At 41.6% G+C, this 22,368-nt stretch overlaps 1 protein-coding gene across 1 annotated transcript in view; it reads left to right on the top strand.

The window, feature by feature from the left end:
* f2 (coagulation factor II (thrombin)) overlaps positions 1 to 22,368 on the top strand; it is a 49,709-nt gene that overhangs the window by 5,298 nt on the left and 22,043 nt on the right. Inside the window, exons 2-6 of the mRNA XM_052029709.1 lie at positions 5,588 to 5,748; positions 17,686 to 17,710; positions 18,246 to 18,305; positions 19,176 to 19,281; positions 22,199 to 22,335. Coding sequence (XP_051885669.1) covers positions 5,588 to 5,748; positions 17,686 to 17,710; positions 18,246 to 18,305; positions 19,176 to 19,281; positions 22,199 to 22,335 — 489 coding nt within the window. The remainder of the gene's footprint in view (positions 1 to 5,587; positions 5,749 to 17,685; positions 17,711 to 18,245; positions 18,306 to 19,175; positions 19,282 to 22,198; positions 22,336 to 22,368) is intronic.

The raw sequence follows: 22,368 nt of genomic DNA, 5'->3' as shown, positions 1-22,368 counted from the left end.
TGTTGAACACTGACTGTAGTACAGATTTGGAGGAGATAGAGACATGGTGTCATGCAGTACAGAAACAGGCCATCAGCCCACTGAGTCCACACCAATCATTAAGCATCCAGTTATATCAATCCCTTTTTTATTCACCTCAACTACCCTCAGATTCCTATTACTACCTATACACTTCGAGCAATTTACAATGGCGAATTCACTTACCAACTTATAAATCTTTTGCATATGGGAGCACCCGGAGAAAATCTCCAGAGTCACAAGGAGAACATACAAAGTCCACCCGGACAGCACCAGAGGTCTGGATTGAACCAGGGTTGCTGGATCTATGAGGAAGCAGCTCTACCAGATGTGCCAGTGTGCTGCCATTTTATTGTGGAATCCAAGAAATTTTGTGCTCAAAAGAGGCTGCTTGGTGTGAAGAAATTGCATTTCAAGCAGGCAATGGAGAAAGCAGAGGATTTGCTACATCACCCAGTGAAGACCCAGTGTGTTTTCAAGTTCTTATCTTTAATGAATCTTCTGGAAAAAGAAGCCTATCTGAAAGCATGCACAGTTGGGCTAATGAGTGCAGGCACAAAGAGGCTGCTTGCCATGATTGAAGTGTCAAAGGACATCTCTCAATTGTTTATGTGAAAGCAAAGCAAACCCCCTGGAAAAATTGAAGTAATTAAGCACTGTGAAGTCTAAGAAAGATAAAAGGTAACTTTAGTATGAACTCAGTGAACAAGGTCGTGACCGACCTTGGTGGATTGTTTGGATTATTCATGTTAAAAGTGTAGTGAATCTTTCTGTATGTTGGAAGGAAAGAGAATGTCAGTGAAAATTGACACCATTGTTGTATTATTGTTGATGTGTAAACAGGAAGGAATTTAAGCAATTTTAGTCAGATGGTGCTATGAACCTCAAGGAGTCGGTCATCATCCTTCGTACTTACACCTGGGAAAGAATCCAGGTGATTGTGAGAAACAGTGGGAGTGAAGCAAGGTTCTTTCTTCTGATGGTTCATTGAAGAACCTCATGTATCAGCTGTAGTTGACAAGTTCCAGGAGGAGTTTCATGATGAATGTGAAAGAATTCTAACTATGGAAGCCAAGATGAATCTGAAGGAAGATGTCATGCCTTGATTCTTCAACACATAACTTTTACCTCACAATGTGAAGAAAAATATTGGAGAAAAGCTGAATAGACAACAGGAAGCAGGAATTGGTTGAGTTTTCTGATTCTGCTCTTCCAGTTGTTACAGAACATAGAACAGTACAGCACAGGAACAGGCCCTTCAGGCCACCATGTCTGCGCCAACCACGATGCCATTTTAAAATAATCCCATCTGCTTGCACATTGTCCATACCTTTCTGTTACATGTTTGTTCAGGTGTTTGTCTAAATGCCTCTTATTCTTGTTACGAAGACAGATAACACCATTAGGAGCTATGGAGGTAATTAGTTAACAATCAACAAAGACAGATATCTTCTCGCTCTGATTAACGAGTCATTGGCTCAGAGAGGTGGAAGTCAAATCTTCACAACCCATGATATTTTACATGTTTACCAGCAGATTAAGTGGACAAAGGTTTAATGAAATGTTCAATCCTCACATTGGACTTTTTCAATACATAGGCATTCATTTGGGATAGCATCAGGTTTGGAGATATTCCAGAAAACAACGGATAATTTGAGCCAAGGTCTCCCAGGTGTTGCAAGTTAACATCTTGGCGACTGGAAAAATAGAGCAAGAATGCAAGGTGGATCTAGAAGGTTTGCTTTGATGATTCTGAGAAACAGGATATAGCTGGAAAAAAGACAGTCTGTCTCTGCTGTCTTAGAAGTATTCTACCTTAACTATGAGATTGCTGCTGAAGGACTCCACTCAGTTGAGGGCAAAATCCCAGCAGTATTGGATGGACCTAATCCAACCAACTTGACAGAGTTAAATGTCTACTTTGGACTCTTCATTTACAACAAGTAGTACCCAAATGGTTTTACATCCAGATCCCTTTGTGACGCCTGCTGAATTACTAATGTGTCAGAATTTGGATCTGGTGGAACTGGTGATCAACTCTACTGTGTGGTTAAAATGGGTGAAGCAGAAGGATTGATACGATGCCAGAGCTTGTGAAGTCGACGATCCTATAGCGCACCAGCATCTCTTCTTCCTCAGGAGGCTGAAGAAATTTGGCATGTCGCCTTTGACCCTCACCAGTTTTTATAGATACACCATAGAAAGCATCCTATCTGGATGTATCACGGCTTGGTATGGCAACTGTTCTGTCCGAGACTGCAGAGAGTTGTGGACACAGCTCCTCATATCACAGAAACCAGCCTCCCCTGGACTCTGTCTACACTTCTCACTGCCTCAGTAAAGCAGCCAACATAATCAAATTCCCCACCCATCCCGGACGTTCTATCTTCTCCCCCCTCTCATCGGGCCGAAGGTACAAAAGCCTGAAAGCACGTACCACCAGGCTCAAGGACAGCTTCTATCCCGCTGTTATAAGACTACTGAATGGTCCCCGGTATGATAAGGTGGACTCTTGACCTCACAATCTACCTCGTTATGGCCTTGCACCTTATTGTCTGCCTGCACTGCATTTTCTCTGTTACTGTAATGCTTTATTCCGCATTCTGTTATTGTTTTTCCCTTGTACCACCTCAATGCACTGATGTGATGAAATGATCTATAGGGACGGCATGCAAGACAAATTTTTCACTGTACCTTGGTACATGTGACAATAATAAACCAATTCCAATTCCAGGCACCCACCACTCTGTTAAAAAAAAGAAAAATAGAACACTTGCCCTGTGCATCTCCTTTGATCTTACCCCTCTCACCTTAAATGCATGCCCTCTAGTCTTAGACATTTCGACCCTGGGAAAAAGATACTGGCTGTCTACTATATTTATGCCCCTCATAATTTTATAAACTTCTATCAGGTCTCCCCTCAGCCTCTGCCACTCTAGAGAAAACAACCCAGGTTTGTCCAACCTCTCCTTATAGCACATAGGTATTGGTTTATTATTGTAACTTGTACCAAGGTACAGTGAAAAACTTGTCTTACAAACCGATCGTACAGGTCAATTCATTACACAGTGCAGTTACATTGCCCTCTAATCCAGGCAGCATTCTGGTAAACCTCTTCTGAAGAATTCCAGTTGGGAGGTTTTCTGTTAAGCCTACTGTGTAAAATGTAATATTCACACTTAAAGATATTTTTCCATGAACCATTATTGGAGCAGAGAAATGTAAACTGTGCTGCTTCTGCCCTGGTAACACTAGGCATTGACTTTTAAGTGCCAGAATGCAAGTTATTCTCCATGCAGCCCTCAAATGGTTGTGTGCTTTCGATTGTACCCAATGTTATTAAACTAGAGAATTTATTGATAGCTGAAGAAGGAATCTTAGGAATTATAAGAAAATTGGGAAAGTTTGTAATATGGTCATCTTAAGTGTCATATAAATTAGAAAGGGATGATGAGAAAATAGGCTAATAGTGGAGATGGCTTAAAGGTCACTTAGAAGAAACAGGCCACTACTAAGAGCAGGAAAGTATTTAGATTACAGGACATAGCTGGCTGGAGCAGAGATAAACAAATTTAGATTAGAATACAGTTTAAGTGCAGGACAACTGATTGTGAGATAAGCTGAGTCATGACAGAAGGACAAGACCATAAACCAGAGGACCTAATTGCAGGGCGAATGGGGGATACTGCCGTCTGGCAAAGGAAGTGAGTCCCATTTGTCAGACAGTTAGAGACAACCCTTGCAGAGATAAAACGAAGATCAAATACTACAAAGGGAAGTGGGTTATTGATGAAATTGTGAAATCTGCACGCAACTATTGTAAAGCGAATACTAAAAGTTGCGGGAAGTCTTTTGGATCAGTGGAGTATCTTTGAGCTGTCATTGGAAGTGCTCCCCAGTGTACACTGTAACAGGCCTAAATAAACAGACTTGTTCGAGAAACTCACCATTACTGTACAAGATACCCTGTACAAGATGTCCTGATCTGAGCTGTAATTAAGAGGCGACTGGGCTCCATGTGAAAGCCAGATTCAGGGTGTAGGTTAAGCACACAAATTCCCCCTACAATAGCCATTTTTAAATAAATATTTTGGCTTCTACATCAAAAGTTAAAGTTTAGTTGTTTGACATTCAGAATACAAAACAGCAGATATAGTGAGATAGGATCATTGAAGAACAATTTTAAACATATTGTTAATTTAAAACACAACCATTGATAATCCAAATGTTATATGGATATTGGAAGAACAAATGAGTGGAATGGTATTTTGGCTGATCACCTCGCTGAATGTAGCTGTGGTCACTGCAACCTTGGCCTTGAACACAGTTGCAATATTTATTTCCAAACATGGTTTAGTCCTTCATATCAACTGACCAAGTGTTCCTTTTAAGGAAGGAAATAAAGAATGGTTTTGTTTTGATATGGCATGCCACAACCTCATGAAATCCCGAAGAACTTTTGAGCCAACAAAATACTTAAGTACAATCAGAATCAGGTTTATTATCACTGACATACGTCATGAAATTTGTTGTTTTGTGGCAGCAGTACAGTGCAAGACGTAAAGACATAAACATTACTATAAGTTACAAAAACAAATAGTGCAATAGAGGAAAAACGAGGTAGTGTTCATGGGTTCATGGACTGTTCAGAAATCTGATGGTGGAGGGAAAGAACCTGTTCCTGAAACGTTGAGTGTGGATCTTCAGGCTCCTGTACCTCCTCCCTAATGGTAGTAAGATGAAAAGGGCATGTCCCAGGTGGTGAGCGTCCTTAATGATGGATGCCACCTTCTTGAGGCACCGCCTCTTGAAGATGTCCTCGATGGCGGGGAGGGTTGTATCCATGATGGAGCTGGCTGACAAGCCTGTGCAGCCTCTTTTGCTCCTATGCATTGGAGTCTCCATACCAGGTGGTGATGCAACCAGTCAGAATGCTTTCCACTATACATCTGTAGAAACTTGCAAGAGTTTTTGGTGACATACCAACTCTCCTCAAGCTCCTAATGAAGTAGAGCCGCTGGCGTGCCTTCTTTGTGATTGCAACAATGTGTTGGGCCCAAGATAGATCCTCGGAGATGTTGACACCCAGGAACTTGAACTGCTCACCCTTTCCACCGCTGACCCCTCAATGAAGACCGGTGTGTGTTCTCCCAACTTCCCCTTCCTCAAGTCCACAATCAATTCCTTGGTCTTGCTGACGTTGAGTGCGAGGTTGTTGTTGCAACACCACTCAACCAGCCGATTCTATCTCACTCCTGTACAATCAATGTTGCAATGTAGGAAATATTAAGGGGAAGTAGGTAAATCCAATATTATCCTTAAATAAGTCTCTTACTACATCGACCTAAGTACTTTGGGCCCCATTCACTGGAAAACCATGTGAGTTGAGAAGTGCAGGGAGATCACACACCCAGTTTTCCAGTCCTTGGTGAGCTCGATGGTGTGGACAATGGGAACTGATTCTGAGGTATGTTTGGGCCACAAGTGAGTATATTGCTGCCTGTTACCGATTGTGTTCCACACATTATTCACTTGTCTCCTTGTGTATTATCAATCTTCCCCTCTCCAGTGTTTCTTGAGGCACAGGATGCATTCTCCATGTTGAAAAGAGCTCGGCGAGCCAACAGTTTCTTTGAAGAGACAAGGGCAGGAAATTTGGAGAGAGAATGTATTTCAGAATATTGTGACTATGAGGAGGCTCGTGAAGTGTTTGAGGATGATCAACAAACAGTAAGCATCAAAACCAGAAATTACTCTTACTCAGAATGTATTTTTAAGTGTATTGTGAAGACACCAACAATATCATTTTTGGATGGGTTTTAAATGCCAGTATTAGTTAAATATTAAATCATGTTACTGATGATTCTTGAAGCTGGGAGACGAGCAAGTACTAACTGACTAAAGCTGTTAGCTTAAAATTCTGAAGACAGAATGTTAATAAGCATTCATAGCATCTCTTGTGAATGTGTGGATGGGAGCTACTGCAGAATTGGGAGATCAAGAAACTTACCAGCTCTGTCTGTATTTGCTTTCATAATAATAGATGTGAATTGGTTCAATTTACACCTCGTCAAGGTATTTATTTAAAGTGTTCCATGCAACATCATCTTTCATAGCTTTCCAGATTTTGGGTGAATTGATGCCTTACCTGGTATAGATACAGGTGAAACAGGAAAGTATTGATTATGAGAGGATGCATTGGAAGTAAAATAGATTATCCTTCACCAGAACCAGTTCAAGACTCTGCTATCCAGTTTAAACACTATAAACTGAATTTATCAAGAGATAAGATCATAGAAAGAAAACACAGCCAGCATACACAGTGAACATCAGCAGCAGAAATATCTGAGCTTACCAACTGGTGAACAGGAATCTGCATTAATCTCTCACCTGCCATGCCTGCAGGGCATGTGCCCGATGACTTATCATAAGCAGGTCTGGTCTTTAAGATAACTTTTTAAATTAGGCTGTCCATTATATCCCTGACTGAGTGTTGAATTGAGTTATGGCGTATCTTTGTCTTCACTATTTTATGGCTCTTGCATCATTGCTTGTCCTGGTTAAGAACATAAGAAAATCGGGAAGAAGTAGACCACTCGGCCCCACCATTTGATATAATCATGTCTGCTCTGCCCAGGTCTCATTTCCTCTTCTGTGCCAGTTCTCCATTGCCCTCAACTGGATTTTTCAAACATTTATCTACCTCCTCTTTAAATATCTCCAGTGATCTAGCCTCCACAACCCTCCAGGGTCGAGAATTCCAAAGATTCACCACCATCTGCGAGCAGAAGTTACTATGGACTTCAGTTTCAAATAACCAGCCCTATATCTTGTAATTATGTCCCCTTGATCAAGATTCTCCAACTTGTGGAAACATCTCAACGTCTACCCTGCCATGTCCCCAAGTGTCTTGTATGTTTCAATTAGATCACCCCTCATTCTTATAAACTCCAAAGAATGTAAGTCTAACTTCTTCAGCCAGTACTGGTCGAATAACCCTTTCATTCCAGGAATTAGCCTAGTGAATCTTTTCTGGGCTGCCTCTAGTGCAATTCTCAGGTTGCAGTTCTTGGCTCTTGGAAAGGATAAAGACACAAGGGTAGGATTGTGGTGAGGGACAGGGAACGGGGCAGTCAAGAGATGCACACGAACACCACCTGCAATGTGCAAATCAGAAGAAGGGGAAAAAGGATGCAAGAAGGAGAGTGTTGTATACCATCATTTGAAAAGCACCACCATTGGGCATGGCTGCTTCAGTTATGGCACCATCGCCTTCAAGTGCATCAGGTGATGTAGACATGCCAATTACCAGCTGCTGTGGTGATTGTGCACCACCCTTGACCTGCAAGAGAGAGTGAGTATTGTGCAGTATGCATGAATGATCCAGCTGTTATGATTGAAAATCTAACATTGACTGTGAGCTCTACGATATGGAGGTGAGGATCGCAAAAGTGTGATGTTTGTAAGGTTGCATTGAAGTGTATGAATTTCAGGGATATGTCCTGATTGATAAGAGATTTGGGTAAGGTGCATCGAGCAGGACCTGAGGCTGGTCCATGAGCCACCCAGCTTAATCCACCTTCCAGCACTGGATCCGTAGCTCTGCAAGTCATGGCTCTTCAAGTACAACTCTCGTTTAAGTATGACATGGGTTTCTGCCTCTCTCACCCTTTCAGACAGTGAATTCCAGATTCCCACCATCCTCTGGGTGAAATAAAAATCCTGTAAGCCTTCTAACAGTTACTCTAAATCTAGGCTACCAGATGTTTGACCACTTGGCTAGGGGAAATAGGTCCTTCCCTTCTCTGCACCCTAACAGTTTTATCCACCTCAATTAAAACTTCTCTCAACCTACTCTGTTCCAAAGAAAATATCCCAGACTATCCAGTCTTCTCTCATGGCTTAAATTATCCAATCCTGACAACATTCCTGTAAATTTCCTCTGCATCTGTCCTGTGCCATCACATCTTACAAGTAATGTGCTGACTAGAATTGTAGGCAACACTCAAGCCGTGCTCTAACTAATGTTGCATACACTGCTAGAATAACCTCCTTGCTCTTTCAACTTCTTTATCGTGTCACACAATCTAAAACATGAATATATATTGCAAAAAAAGGGTCAAATACTGACTTTTGTGAAGCCCTAAATATCCCAAAACCACTCATCACAAAAGCACCCATCATTCATTGCCCACTGCTTCCCATCACTGAGCCAATTTTGCATGGAATTTGCCAATATTGGATCGATCCCATGTGTCTATAATTTTGACCCACTTGCCATCTGGGACCTTTTCATCAAACATATTGCTCTCATTGACCTTTTTACCTCCTTGAAAAATTCAGTCAATTTAATCTTCCCTTTAAAAATCCATGCTGACTTTCTTTGTTTAATGTCTCTTTCTGACTGAAGGTTTATACTATCACTCAGAATTGATTCCAAAAAACTGCCCACCACTGAAACTAAACTGGCTTGTAATGAATTAGTTCATCCCCACCTTCCTTTTTAAACAATAGTACAATATTGGCAGTTCTCCAGTCCGTCAGCACTGCTCTGTGAGTCAGAGAGGACTGAAAAATGATGGGTAGTGCCTCTGCAGTTTACTCTCTTGCTTCTTTTAACAGCCTGAGATATATTTCATCTGGGCCTAGTGATTTATCCACCCTGAGAGATGCTAATCCCTTAAAATTTCTTCTTTTTCTATGTTCATCCCATCCAATTTCATATTTCTTCTGTAACTACATCAGTATCTTCCCCACCTTTTGGAAAGACAACTGGGAAGATTCATTGAGGGTTCTACCCCTATCTTCCACCTCCACACATAAGTTATCTTTTGGTCCCTAATAGGCGCTACTCTTTCTTTGGTAATGCTTCTGCAATTTATGTAATCGTAAACATCTTTGAATTTTCTCGATGTTACCTGCCAGCTTTTTTTTTCAGTCCCTCTCTTTGCTTTTCTAATTTCCCGTTTAATTACTTCCTTACACCTTCTATATCCATCTCAGCTTTCTGCTGTATTAAGTTCTTCAGATCTAACATCAACTTCCTATTTTTGTTTTAGTCCACTATCTGTGGACCTTGACATCTGGTGGCTCTAGCCCTGCCTTTTCTCTTTGTAGGAACATCTTGAAGCTTCCCCTAGAGTACCTCTAATTGTTCCGAGACTGACTTATGATCAAGCAGCATTTCCAGTCCAGCTTTGCAAAATCACTTCTCAGCCCAGTAAAATTGGCACTACCCAAATTTAGTACTTCCATTTTATCTTTGCCTTCTCTAAAAATGCTGAATCTAATTGAATTACTACCATAAATATATTCTCCCTCTTTTACTCCTTCACCTGCTTAGCCACATTCCTTAAAACTGAATCCAGAATTGCAACTCCCACCTGCACCCCACCCTCTTGCTACCGAGTAGCTAAAAGTATATTCTTGGCTAGTTTAGGAAGTTCATGCCTTGTATATATTTTACACAGTCTGCATCTCAGTTAATATTAGACTAATTGAAATCCCCCACTATCACCACCCTTGTTTTTGAACAGAAATTTGGATGCAGGTTTGTGTCATCGAGTCACACAGCCTGAAAACAAGCCCTTCAGCATACTGAGTCTGCACCGACCATCAAGCATCTATTTACATTAACCCCATTTTATTCTCTCCACATTCCCATAAACTTTCCTCCCACCAAACCCCCCAAGATTGTACCCCTCATCTGCACATTAATTGGCAATTGTAAATTGCCCCTAATCTACCCAACCTACACGTCTTTAGGATGTGGAAAGAAACCAGAGCACTTGGAGGAAACCCACCCAACAGACAGCTACAGAGATCAAGATCGAATTCAGCTCAGTGGAATTGTGAGGCGGCAGCTCTACTGTGCTGCCTTCAATTTGCTCTTCAATTTTCCTTGGGCTGTTGGGAGGCTTGCAATACACACAGGTCGTGCAGTTGCCCCCTTTTCAGTTCTTCTGTTCAATCCATATGACCTCAACTGATGGTTTTTAACATAACAACCCTTCTCATAGCTGTGATTGTTTCTTGAACTGATATTGCTCTCCCTGTATATTCTCTTTATGTCCTCACAATTTATTTTCCTGCTCATCTTTGCGTCAGCAGCGATTTTTAATCCTTTGCCCACCTCATGTAAACCTTTAATATAAATGGTAAATATCTGAAGCCTCAGTGCTGATCACATTTCCCTTTATGCACTCACTTGCCTCTTTTGGCCCAGTCACTTAACCTGCCTGTCTCTGCATTCTTTCTGTGTCCTCCCTATAATTTATTTTCCCACCTATCTTTGTATCACAGCAGACAACAATTAAACTCCAATTTGCTGTCACTAGTATAAATGGCTAAGTCATTAAAAGAAAATACCTTAAGGAATGATTCTACCAGTTACAGCTTTTAACCTGAAAATGACCCATTTATCCGTACTCTGTTTTCTATCTGTTAGCCAATGCTCAATACTGCGAACTGTCTTCTGGTGGAGTATCTTTTATGTGGCATTCCCAAAGCAAGATTAAGAGGAGGATCAAAGGGCTGAGACCCAAGCCAATGGGAGGAATGGTGGGAGATGGGAGAGATCAGAGAGTGGAGGGATTTGTAATCATTTGGGGCTCAGGAGCCTAGGGATTCAGGGCTTAGTGCCCTGGGCCAACAGGGTTGGCAGGTGATCAGTAGGTGGAAGGTTGATACTCTGGTACAGTGCCCAGAGGATAAAAGATAAGTATGGGACTAACTTGGCAGGGTCCAAGTTTGGTAACATGCTGTGAAGACTCATTTTCCAGGAATACCCAACAGTGGTTATACCTGGGACACTTTGATTGAATTTCCTCCACCCTGCTGCAGAAGGAGGGGCTGTTGTCATTTGTTGCGCGTCTGTCTTGGAAATTGTTGCACATGCCAGGAAGTGCCTTGCTCCCTTTACGAAGTGACACAAAGCCAATTGGAAATGGCTGTCATTCCACCTCATTCCTTGTTGAGGCCAAACAGTAATATGAAACTTAACTTCTGGGCAAGTTGTCTACTTAGTCATAGAATGATGGCTGGTGACCTGGTGAAACAACATTAATGGAAAAAGGAAAAAAATTAAATATCAACTATCAGATGACTCAGGGCTATCTGATGTCTTAGCAGGTTTAGCTATGAGTAGTTCCTCAGAGGAGGCTTCTGGAGAGATGGCAGTGCTCTGCCTTTGTCTTCTGTCTTGAGGGTTAAGGAGAGGAGAAAGAATCAGTCTTTCTCTCTATCTGATTATTATTTAGTAACTGCTGCTGGAAGTGTAGAGGATGGTGAGGACATCTTGGCTTTGAAGAACCTACAGATGAAATCTTTCCAACTCTCACAGGTAAAAGTTCAGTTTTGTGAGGTAGCGGTTAGCGTAACGCTATTACAGCGCCAGTGATCGGGGTTCAATTCCTGTCGCTGTCTGTAAGGAGTTTGTGCGTTCTCCCGTGTCTGCAGGGGTTTCCTCCGGGTGCTCCGGTTTCCTCCCACATTCTAAAGACGTACGGGTAGGTTAATTTGAGGGTTTAAAATGGGCGGCGCGGATTCGTTGGGCCGGAAGGGCCTGTTACCACGCTGCAAGTAAAATTTAAAAAAAAAGAACAAGAATACCCATCACCCATAGAGTCAAATTATGTCAATTTATCAACACTAGATCAAGAGGAACCAACAAAACATACATTGGAGAGGCCTATTCACATGACAGACATGGGAACATATTATTTGCCACAGATTTCAGTCTGTTATTTGGGCATTAGTATGTGCATTAAATCAGAGCCAATGCACACATTTGTGGCACGTCACACCTATGGCTGTATTGGTGAGGGCTATAATGCACACAAGACTAATACTCCCTGCCCCAATGAAGTACACAACGTGGTCAGTTTGTGACATCGGTGAGCAAAGCTGATTTGCTGTCAGTGCTGCCCATCCGAAACTCACTGCTTCACTTATCATCCTCTGTTAACAGACCATCAGCAGCATGAATCAAAGTCAAAGTCAAGTTTATTATCATATGCACAAGCACATGTATGCTCAAGGTGCAATGAAAAATTTGCAGCAGGCACATTGCACTAGAGACACAACATTCACAAGAAAAAACATAAAAATTATACAAAATTATACAAGAAAGAACACAATTAGAACAACAAATGACACAGTTGCAGCTGATGGCTGCGAGCGTTAAGTCAAGTGATTTGCATCTTCGTCTTCAACATCTTCCAGCTCTTCTGTCAACTTCAGACCAGGCTGCAGTTCTTGACTTTCTGAAAGGTTAAGGCTGTTGGGCTGGGAGGGGGGAGAGGTAAAAGATACATAATTGTATCTTGTAAATCCAAAGAGATTGTAGTATGGGGGAAGTGGAATTAGACAATGAGGGTTGGATATGAGGATACAGTTATTATCTACGCCTTGGCTCCATCACAGAAGTTCAGAGAGAATTAGGTGTTCTAGTGCATGAATCACTGAACATTGGCAGGCATATCCAATAAGCAGTTAAGAAGGCAGATGCTCTTTGGTCTTTATTGCAAAGGAATCGGAGTTTGAGAATAGGGAGGTTTAGTTACGGTTGTACAGGAGGTTGTTGAGGCCACGCCTGGGAGGAATACTGTGTACTGTTTTGGCCCCCTTTATGTAAACAAATATATGGCAGCATTGGGAGCAGTCCAAAGGAGATTCACCAGGCTAATTTCTGGGATGAGAGTGTTGTCGGATTAAGAGAGGCTGGTAAATTTGGGTCCGTATTCCTTGGAGCTTAGAAGAATGAGGACCTTATTCAAGCATATGAGATCCTAGGCAGTTTGACAGGGTTGATATTGAGATGTTTTCACTAGTCACAGGCAAGGGGCCATAACTGCAAGGGGCCAGTCATTTATTATAACTGAGGTGAGTAGAAAGAACTGAATCTCTGGAACTTTCTGCCCCTGAGGGCGGTAGATATTTTTAAGGGGGAGATAAATAAATATTTGAAAGATTGAGGAATTGGGGGTTATAAGAAACTGGCACAGAAGAGGAGTTGAGGCCAGCATTGATCAACCATGATAATTTTGAATTGTGGGGTATGCTTTAGGGGCCTGGTGGCCTACTCCTGTTCCTGTTTTCTTGTGTTCTAGATGAAGTAAAGGCTGCTCCAATTATGGTGCATTCCCATCTGTTTGGGCATCATGCAGTCATGCTTATTCTCCTATGTTTAACTACTGCCGCCTGTAATTCTGTGTCATCTTAGCCTGCAAGAGGGAAGATCAGAATCAGATTTATTATCACTGGCTCAGATGATATGACATTTGTTGTTTTATGGCAGCAGTAAAGTGCAAAGACATAAAATTGTTATAAATTACAAAAATAAATAAATAGTGCAAAAAGAAAAGAATAACAATGTAGTGTTCATAGGTTCATGGAACGTTCAGAAATCTGATGGCGGAGGGGAAGAAGCTGTTCCCGAGTCATTGAGTGTGGGTCTTCAGGCTCCTGTACCTCCTCCCTGAGGGTTGCAATGAGAAGAGGACATATCCCGATTGGTGAGGGTCCTTATCGATGGATATCATCTTATTGAGGCATTGCCTCTTGAAGATGTCCTCGATGGTGGGGAGGGTTGCACCCGTGATGGAGCTGGCTGAGTCTACAACCCTCTGCAGCCTCTTGCGATCCTGTGCATTGGAGCCTCCATACCAGGCTGTGATGCAGTCAGTCAGAATGCTCTCCACCGCACATCTATAGAAATTTGTAAGTCTTGTGATGTGCAGAAACTCTTCTAACGAAGTAAAGCCACTGGCATGCCTTCTTGGTGATTGCATCAATGTGTTGGGCCCAGGATAGATCCTCTGAGATGTTGATGCCCAGGACCTTGAAGCTGCTCACCCTTTCCACCGCTGACCCCTTAGTGAGGACTGGTTTGTGTTCTCCCGACTTTCCCTTCCTAAAGTCCATAATCAGTTCCTTGGTCTTGCTGACATTGAGTACGAGCTTGTTATTGCGGCATCACTCAACCAACTGGAAGATCAACTGTTTGCGGGTACTGCACGTGCTTTTGAATGACGTTGTGGCCCATTAACGTGTGCGTTAGCGATGAGATAAGATGCGATGCCATGTAAACGCAATAGAAGGTACAGGTCGTGTTTTTGATGGAGATTGTGGGAGGTGAATAGCAGTGTAGTGTATCAGAAATAGCCTGAGGCAACTGGTGCAGTTGGGTTAGCGTATCAGGTCGCGGGTAGCAGGGCAGCTGCCTCTCCTGTGTTTATTCTCTCATCACCTGAGATTATTAGTCTCACTGCTAACTGATTGACCTGGCATACAACCTCATTTCTTCAATCCAGTTCCACTTGCCTTTATGCACCCAGTTTGGCGTTACACAAGAGAATTAAGATTAAATATCAGTTTGTTTAAAGAGATGTTGTTGAAGGAACAGTCATGCTTGGTAATTTGGGAGGGGATTGCTGGCTTGGGAAGCTGGGATCGGTTAGGGTGAGGATGAGGGTTAGGGTTAGGATTAGAATATAGAGTTTGAAAGGTCAAGTTACTGAATTTGTTTTGTCAATGTGTCCAGGTCCTGTGGGCTTGACTGCTGGTTGTGATCTCCACAGCCAACCTCTCCCACTGTCTTTTGAGTACACTTCTGAATGGTATCTGCACCCTACGAGATAAAAATAACTCTCTTATTTTGCAGCTCCTTCATGAGGACCTGCAGTGCTGCATCAGAACATGTTGGAGCCCTCAGCCTCCCTTGTTGTGCTATTCCCGAATGCCTCCCAAGTCAGACTCGGCTCCAGAAGTGTACCCCCACTTGCTGGAGCTACAATGCATTTCCCCATTTGAGGTGTTGGCTGGTTTTAACCAGTATAGGCCAGTCTTAATTAATGCCTGCCACTCACAATATTGGCCCCATTCTGAGATGATAAGCTAATGAACAAATAATTAATAATTTAAGAAATAGAAGCAGTAGGTCATATTGGCCCTCAACCATTCAGTAAGAGCATAGCTGATCCATTGCTTCATTCACTTTCCTGCCCAATTCCCAAAATCTCAAATTCCCTTCATGTTCAAAAACCTATTGATTTTGGCCTTGATTATGTTTTCTGCGGCAGAGAATTCAAAAAGATTTACAATACTCTACCTAAATAAATTTCTCTTCATCTCATGGGCATGGCAGACAGAATTCTGGGACATTGATCTAGGAAAAGGTAGTTCAAATCCCACCGTGGCACCTGGAGAATTTACATTCAAGCAACTCAATGAATCTTTACATCAAAAATAATAAAAGCCATTAACGGTAATCAGAAAACTACTGGATTGTTGTAAAAATTCATCTGGTTCACAAATGTCCTTCAGGGAAGAAAACCTGCTTCCCATGTCAAAGCTGGCCTTTATGTGATTGCAGTCACAGCAATCTGGTTGGATGCCCAATTTTGACTGTCAGGTCAGTTCTGAGTCCATCCCATTGAGGTATTTGTAGCGTCACACAACACAATGGAGGCTGTCCTCAGGTATGAAGACAGAACATTCTTAAGCTGTCCTTAAGTCTGGTGGTACATGCCCTTAGGCTCCTGTATCTTCTACCCGATGGTAGAGGAGAGAAGAGAGAATGTCCCGGGTGGGTGGGGTCTTTGATTATGCTAGCTGCTTCACCAAGACAACAAGAGGTAAAGACAGAGTCCAAGGAGGGGAGGCTGGTGTCCGTGATTCGCTGGGCTGTGTCCACAACTCTCTGCAGTTTCTTGCGCTCCTGGGCAGAGCAGTTTCCGTACCAAGCTGTGATACATCCAGATAGGATGCTCTCTGTGGTGCATCGGTAAAAGTTGTTGTGACCTTGCACCTTATTGCAATGCACTTTCTCTGTAACTGTGACACTTTACTCTGTACTGTTATTGTTTTTACCTGTACTACATCAATGCACTCTGTACTAACTCAATGTAACTGCACTGTGTAATGAATTGACCTGTACGATCGGTTTGTAAGACAAGGTCTTCACTGTACCTCGGTACAAGTGACAATAATAAACCAATACCAATTCCATAAAGACTGTATAGTGGTCATCTCTGCTAATGATATACATTTGGTGAAGACAGGGTCAAGTAGTTTTATTCCTCTTCTTGGTTCACTCATGACCTAACACAGACCCAGCCACGTCCTTCAGGATTCAATCAGCAATGATGCTATCAGGCCATTTTTGGTGATGGACATTGAAGTCCCCACACAGAGTACAACCTGTGTCCTTGCTACTTTCAGTGCTTCTTCAACATGGAGGAGTACTGATCTGAGGACGATAGGTTGTGATCAGGAACCTGATACAATGATACTTAATATTGAGAACTTACAGGGCTACACACTCCCTGCTCTCTCTCATCCCTCTGCCAGTGCATCAGGTCATTCCCAGGGATTGTGATGGAGGAGTTTGACACATTGCTGGTAAGTACCCGTTCCCAGATGTTTGAGAGAATGTAGCGTGGTCTGTCGAATTTTACTCTTACCCTGTACACCAACATGGCAATGTCTTGCTTGGCCAATTCAGGGAGCATTTAATGACCAGAAAGTCTCAGGTCACAGGGCAGGTCAGGTAAGGACATCAGATTTCTTCATTTGAAGAGCATTAATGAAACATGATTTTTTAGTTTTGTGGCCATCATTACTAATGGCTATTTTACTTCATTTTTTCATTTTATTCTCATCTTATCCTGAGCTGCCATGGTGGGATTTGAACCTCGGTATTGAGATTGTTAGTCCAGATTGTGGATGACTGCTCCAGTGATTTAACTGTGACGCTATCATACCCTTAAAGTCTGACCCGTTATCCTGAGGCAGTGCTGCCTGGTTCTAAGCTCTTCCCTTAACCAGCCTATTGGTATATACCCTCTTGGTTCATCTCACAATCTTGTACGTCCATTGAGATCATCTCTCATTCTTCTAAACTTCATTGTTAAAGGCCAGCCTTGCACAAGCTCTCTTCATAAAACAAACCCCTCATTCCAGGAATCATTCTAGTGAATCTAGGCTGCACTTCAGTCAGTAGTGACTGCACAGAACAATCATGTCAATTAGAATTTCTGCATGCAGTCAGTGTGTTGCCTGCATCTAGAAGCAATTATCCAATATTTGTACCTGTTGATCAGGGCTACTCAGTTTGGCCCCTCTTCATTTGTTTGTTTTAGATTTCCTTTGCTTTTCCAAATTTAAATTGAAAGAGCTGACAGCTCCCTGGGCACTGGCAAGGCTGTCAAGGTGGAGGTAAGGCTCAGAGTGACTCCCTACTGAAAAAGCCATATGCCTGCTCTATGGGCACTAGAGCCAAGGTCAGGAGCTCACCATGCAAGGGATCATTAGATGTGAAGCTTTCTCATTTTATCCTGAGTCATGGTGGAACAGTGCCTTGACAGCTTTGGTTATCGTTCACTACTTTGACATACTGAATAGCAAAGGAGTATTTTATTTGCTGTCACACAATGCATGGACACTGGAAACATTGAGTACCATTAGCAGGAAGGTGTGGGTTCATGCATGAACATTTGCGATAGTTAGAGCCAAGTTGGGAAGAACAGGTGTCCTTCCCTCCAGTCAAGGAATGGGGACCTTAAGGAAAAGAAAAGTTAGTTCAGAAAGATTTTTTTTAGAAATACCTAATGCTATTCTCTTTCACAGCAAGCAGTGTTCTAACAATTTTCTTCTCCTCTTCCTCAGGCAGACTTTTGGGAAAGATATAGTGGTAAGAAACTTCTTTCTGTCCCTTTCATACTGTGCATGATTCTCTTACCTTGCATCACAGATTGGCCTCTCCCTCCCTGCCCCATTGATCAGTTGGCTGATAATAGGCACCACCCTACCCTCTGGATTGCTATGTTTGAAAATACGTAGATCCAGCAGTTTGGCTTTGGGAAGTCTTTGAACAGGGATCATTAACTTTATTAATTACTCTCAAATGCATCCATTGATATGGAAAAATTAAATTATGTCAGTGTACAGCATGAGGCAGACATCAGGTTTCCTTCGCTAATGTAGATGATTGAACCAGTTGGTTTTAATGTTAATCCAACAGTTTAATGATTTTTTTCTCCTGTTACCAGATTTTGAAAACTAAATTAAAATTCTCAACCAGCCACAGTGCATTTAAGTTATCTTCTGTGGATTATTTGTCCAAATGGACTGAGTCACATTACCCCATTTCCAGTATTCTCATTCTGATATTTATGGCTTTATACCACATAATTCCATTGTAATTTTATTGTACACTTTGTTTTCAGTTTGTGTTGGAGATAAAACAGACAGTTCCCTTCCAGAATACCTGACAGAGTGCTTGGCTGGTGAGTATTTAACCCCGCCCCCTGCTCATTTACTTGTTTAACACAGGGCTTGGGCTATTCAAATCATGATGGAAAATTCAATAATCAGAAAATAATTGTAATTCTCCTGTTGCTATAATTCTCTGTGCAACAATTCTGAGGCATGTGTACTCCATCTTCTTTGGACTTAATCAAAATACAAAACAAGTAGTGAAAATCTGTAAATAGAAGCAGAAAATATTAAGCAGCATCCGTTGGGAGGGAAGCAGAGGTAATGTTTCAAGTGATGACCTTTGAATTGAAGGATACTGGAGATGAACAACTTTTAAACAAGTACAGAATCCAGGAGACATAAAGGCTTTCCAGTAAGTTGTTCATCTCCAACATCTTCGATGGACCTTTTCTTCCTGTCTGATCTGCTATTTTTAGTAATTTATTAGTTGCTTATCATTTCAAGCAGTACTGGAAGCATCAATCAATTATTACTATATTTTATTAAGGTGAATTCTGGGAATCCATTTATTAATAGAAATGTTTTTTGCTTCTGTAACTGAGTGGAAGGACTGGAGAGGGATCAGCACGAATTCATCCCAAAAAAACATAGTTGATATCCCAGTGGTTTTATGGAGCAACAAACTCACACAGTGGCCACAGATGAAAGTGAAGTGGGGTGCAAGTGAATTCTGAAAATAATTCACTGACATATTTTTGAGAAGCCCACAGATGGTACAATCAGGCACAGTCCCTGGTTCATGCACTAATCTCCCTGATCATCCAAGCTGGACTCTTGGATCTTCTGAAGTCCCCAGGACAACAGCTGTGTATCCAAATTGGCTCTGTTTAAAAAGAAACAAAATGCAATATAATTGAATTTATTTGTTTCTTTTTCAGGAAACTGCTATAAAGAAATCGGCTCCAATTATAAGGGCAATGTTTCAATAACTATATCTGGGAGGCAGTGTCAGAGCTGGTCAAGAAACTTTCCACACAAACCAGAGTGAGTGACTGAGACAGCTTCCATTGGTTGCCAAATAATTGAAAGTTTTCGCATGCTTTGTTTCCACATGGCAGCTTAAGTGTGTTAATCCCCTTTTTACCACAGGTATAAGTAGTTGATATAAATGGCAGAGTGTCATAAAAAAATCTTAACGGTTGACCACAATCCTTTTAGGATCCTTTCTGGACTGGAACTTTCTCACCTTCTGAGTGCTTCTGCTATTTTCCGTTTTCATTTCAGATTTCTGGCATCTTTAGTTTTTTGCTCTAAAGATCATCAATTAATTCTTCCTCATTATGCAATACTGGTTCTAAAATAGTCTGTTTCCTACTGCTTCTCAACATACTGATCTAGAAAATATCTCTTTTCCACCATGAATTTATCATCCCCACTATTGCTGTTAATTTATTTTGCTTATTCTTTAAGTAGATTGAAGTGCACCTTGATTATTGTACTACCCATATTACAAGCACCTCTAATTTCTTAATTTATACCTTTCCCTGCTTTACCGCTACTCTTTGGAGCCTACAACTCCCACCAACATTTCCTGTCCCTAACTGTTTCCTTGCTCCACCCAAACTGATTGTAGTTGATTTTCTGAGTTTAGATCCTTTCTCTCGACTTCCTTTACTCCATTCTTTAACACCAGAGCTATCCTGCTTTAACATTCTGGTATCTCTCCTAAAAGTGGGATATTTAATTCCTAATATTTGTCAATTTGCAACCATGACTCTAATAGCTAATAGATCATATCAATTTATTTCCATTTGTGCCTTTAATTCATCTTTCTAGTTATGAATGCTGTGATTATTCAGATAAAAGAGTTTTCATTTTTGGCTTTTAACCATTTATGCTTACTCTAATTTGAACTATACTCTCAGATTTGTTATGTACTCTCCCTTCTTAACAGATTCTAGTTATTATTACCCATTTTGCTATCTATACTGTCAGTAAAAGCATTCCTCAAAAACATAGTTTTATTGGAAAACGGAATCTCAGATTAATTTACAACCACCATAGAACATCTGTGAACCACCCAGCAGCCACTCAGACTTAAACCCTGGAATTCCTTCTTTAAACCTTTCTGTCTCTCTGCTCTTTCACCTTCTATAATCCCTAAGATGTTCTTCCGTAACTAAGCTTTCACTAACCTGTATGAATATCCACATTTTTGGCTTTTTTTTTAGTTTGATTTTTATTCCATATGGAGCCTTGAAGTTTTTATCAACCACATTAAGTGTGCTACATATGCAGGATGCTGCTAGACTAGCACCGGAAACCTCCAATCCTAAACCTCTGAATTGACATTCGTCTTTCTTGAGCTAATTCATGTCAACTTGCAAAACATCGAAGTTGAGTTGAATTAACTCAAGAAGCATGAATGTCAATTCAGAGTGCAACCTTTCATTTATTATTAATCAACAGGCTCCACAGAAGGAGGCCATTCAGCCCACACCTGATCCCAGCAGAGCAATCCCAACGGTCCCCTTACCCGTCTCTTTCTATCTCTGTACATCTGCATCTCACATCCCCATCAACTCCTCTTTGATTCTTTTCCCATTTACAAATTCCCAATTAAACCCTATGCTAGGGTTTAATGTACAGGAGCCAATTAACCTACCAACCATCACATCTTTGGGATGTGGGAGGAAACGAGAACATCCAGGAGATATCACGTGGTCATAGGGATAAAATGCATGCTCCGTACAAATGACACTTGAGGTCAAGGTTGAACTTGAGTCGCTGTGAGATCCATTCTCTCTGGTTTCTTTACCCGATTCCCAAATTCCTTTCCATTTTGCCTTTCTCTTCTAATCCTCATTTCCCACCTGGGTGGTCGGGCATGTATCTCTAGCATACTGTTTTCTCTTGGTGCTATCAAGGCTCCATACCACTAGAGGTGGTTGGCTATGGATTTGGTTTGAAAAGAATTTGTTTCATGACAGTTGAGTCCCAGGCTGGCTGTCTATCATGTAGTCTTTCTGGAGACCTCTTGGGAGATGGAACATGTCACCAAACTGAATGACATCAACTATATTGTCCCAGCCATGTCTCTGATTCATGGGCCCAGTTTCAGGATGAGAGATGTGAAATCTTGGCTGCTACAATGAGGAGGATTAAGAGAAAGACTGGAAAAAAAAATCATGACCACGACCCTGTGGAACAAAGAGTTATCCTCTGGAAGAAAGCTCAACTGTCTATGAAAACTAACATTATCTGTAAGAAATATGCAACTGCTTTGTAAATGAACAGGGCATCCCAAGTGGTGTTCCTGCCCAAGGTGTCAAGTTAAGAGATATCATGAGAGGATGTAAAGCCTCCATGTTGGGAGGAGAACTAGTCAGTTGACTTGTTGGTATGGGAGGTAATGACAATGGAAAGGGTTTACTTATGTAGGAATTTTATGAGATGGAAAGTTTTTGAGGATAGTAGTCCCGAGGTTACTCAGTGCGACACACTGGACTGACTGTACAGAAAAGATCGGCCATTATGGCTAGAACAAATGGTGCACAAGAGAGAGCTTTGGATTCCCAGGATATTGGGCATGACTGAGCTGTTTAAATGGAGAAGTTGGACAAGGGAAAGAAGCCCTGAAAGTTAATAAAAGTACATTTAAAAAGAATTTATATAAATTACTGTCGGAAGTTGTCAAACAAGGTGAGCGAGTGAGGTGACCTACAATGCAATCATGTTCTTAGAGCTTCATTACCCTCCAGTGAGGCCAAGAGCCACCTACAAGAGCTTGCACTATTCAAGAAGGATGTATTGGACAGGATGGGAGTGGTAGTAAGTAAATGCATGCAGGTGGCATGGTCCTGGATAAGCCACTCGATCAGGAATTATGACTAGATTTCAAGCATCCAATGACTTGTTTTTTTTCTCCCTACTAATCAATCACTTTTGTCTGTACATTCAGATATAATCCAGTGAAGTACAATGAATCTGACCTTGTTAATAACTACTGCCGGAATCCAGATGACAGCCAAAGAGGACCATGGTGCTACACCAAAGACCCAAAAGTTAAAATAGAAGCGTGTTACATTCCTCGCTGTGGTGTGTTTCATTTTTTATCTTGTTTCCTTTCAT

This window comes from Pristis pectinata, chromosome 14 (genome assembly GCF_009764475.1).
Source record: "Pristis pectinata isolate sPriPec2 chromosome 14, sPriPec2.1.pri, whole genome shotgun sequence".
Classification (NCBI taxonomy): Eukaryota; Metazoa; Chordata; class Chondrichthyes; order Rhinopristiformes; family Pristidae; genus Pristis; species Pristis pectinata.
The sequence above is the reverse complement of the archived record's forward strand: the minus strand, read 5'-3'. Positions and strand labels throughout refer to the sequence as shown.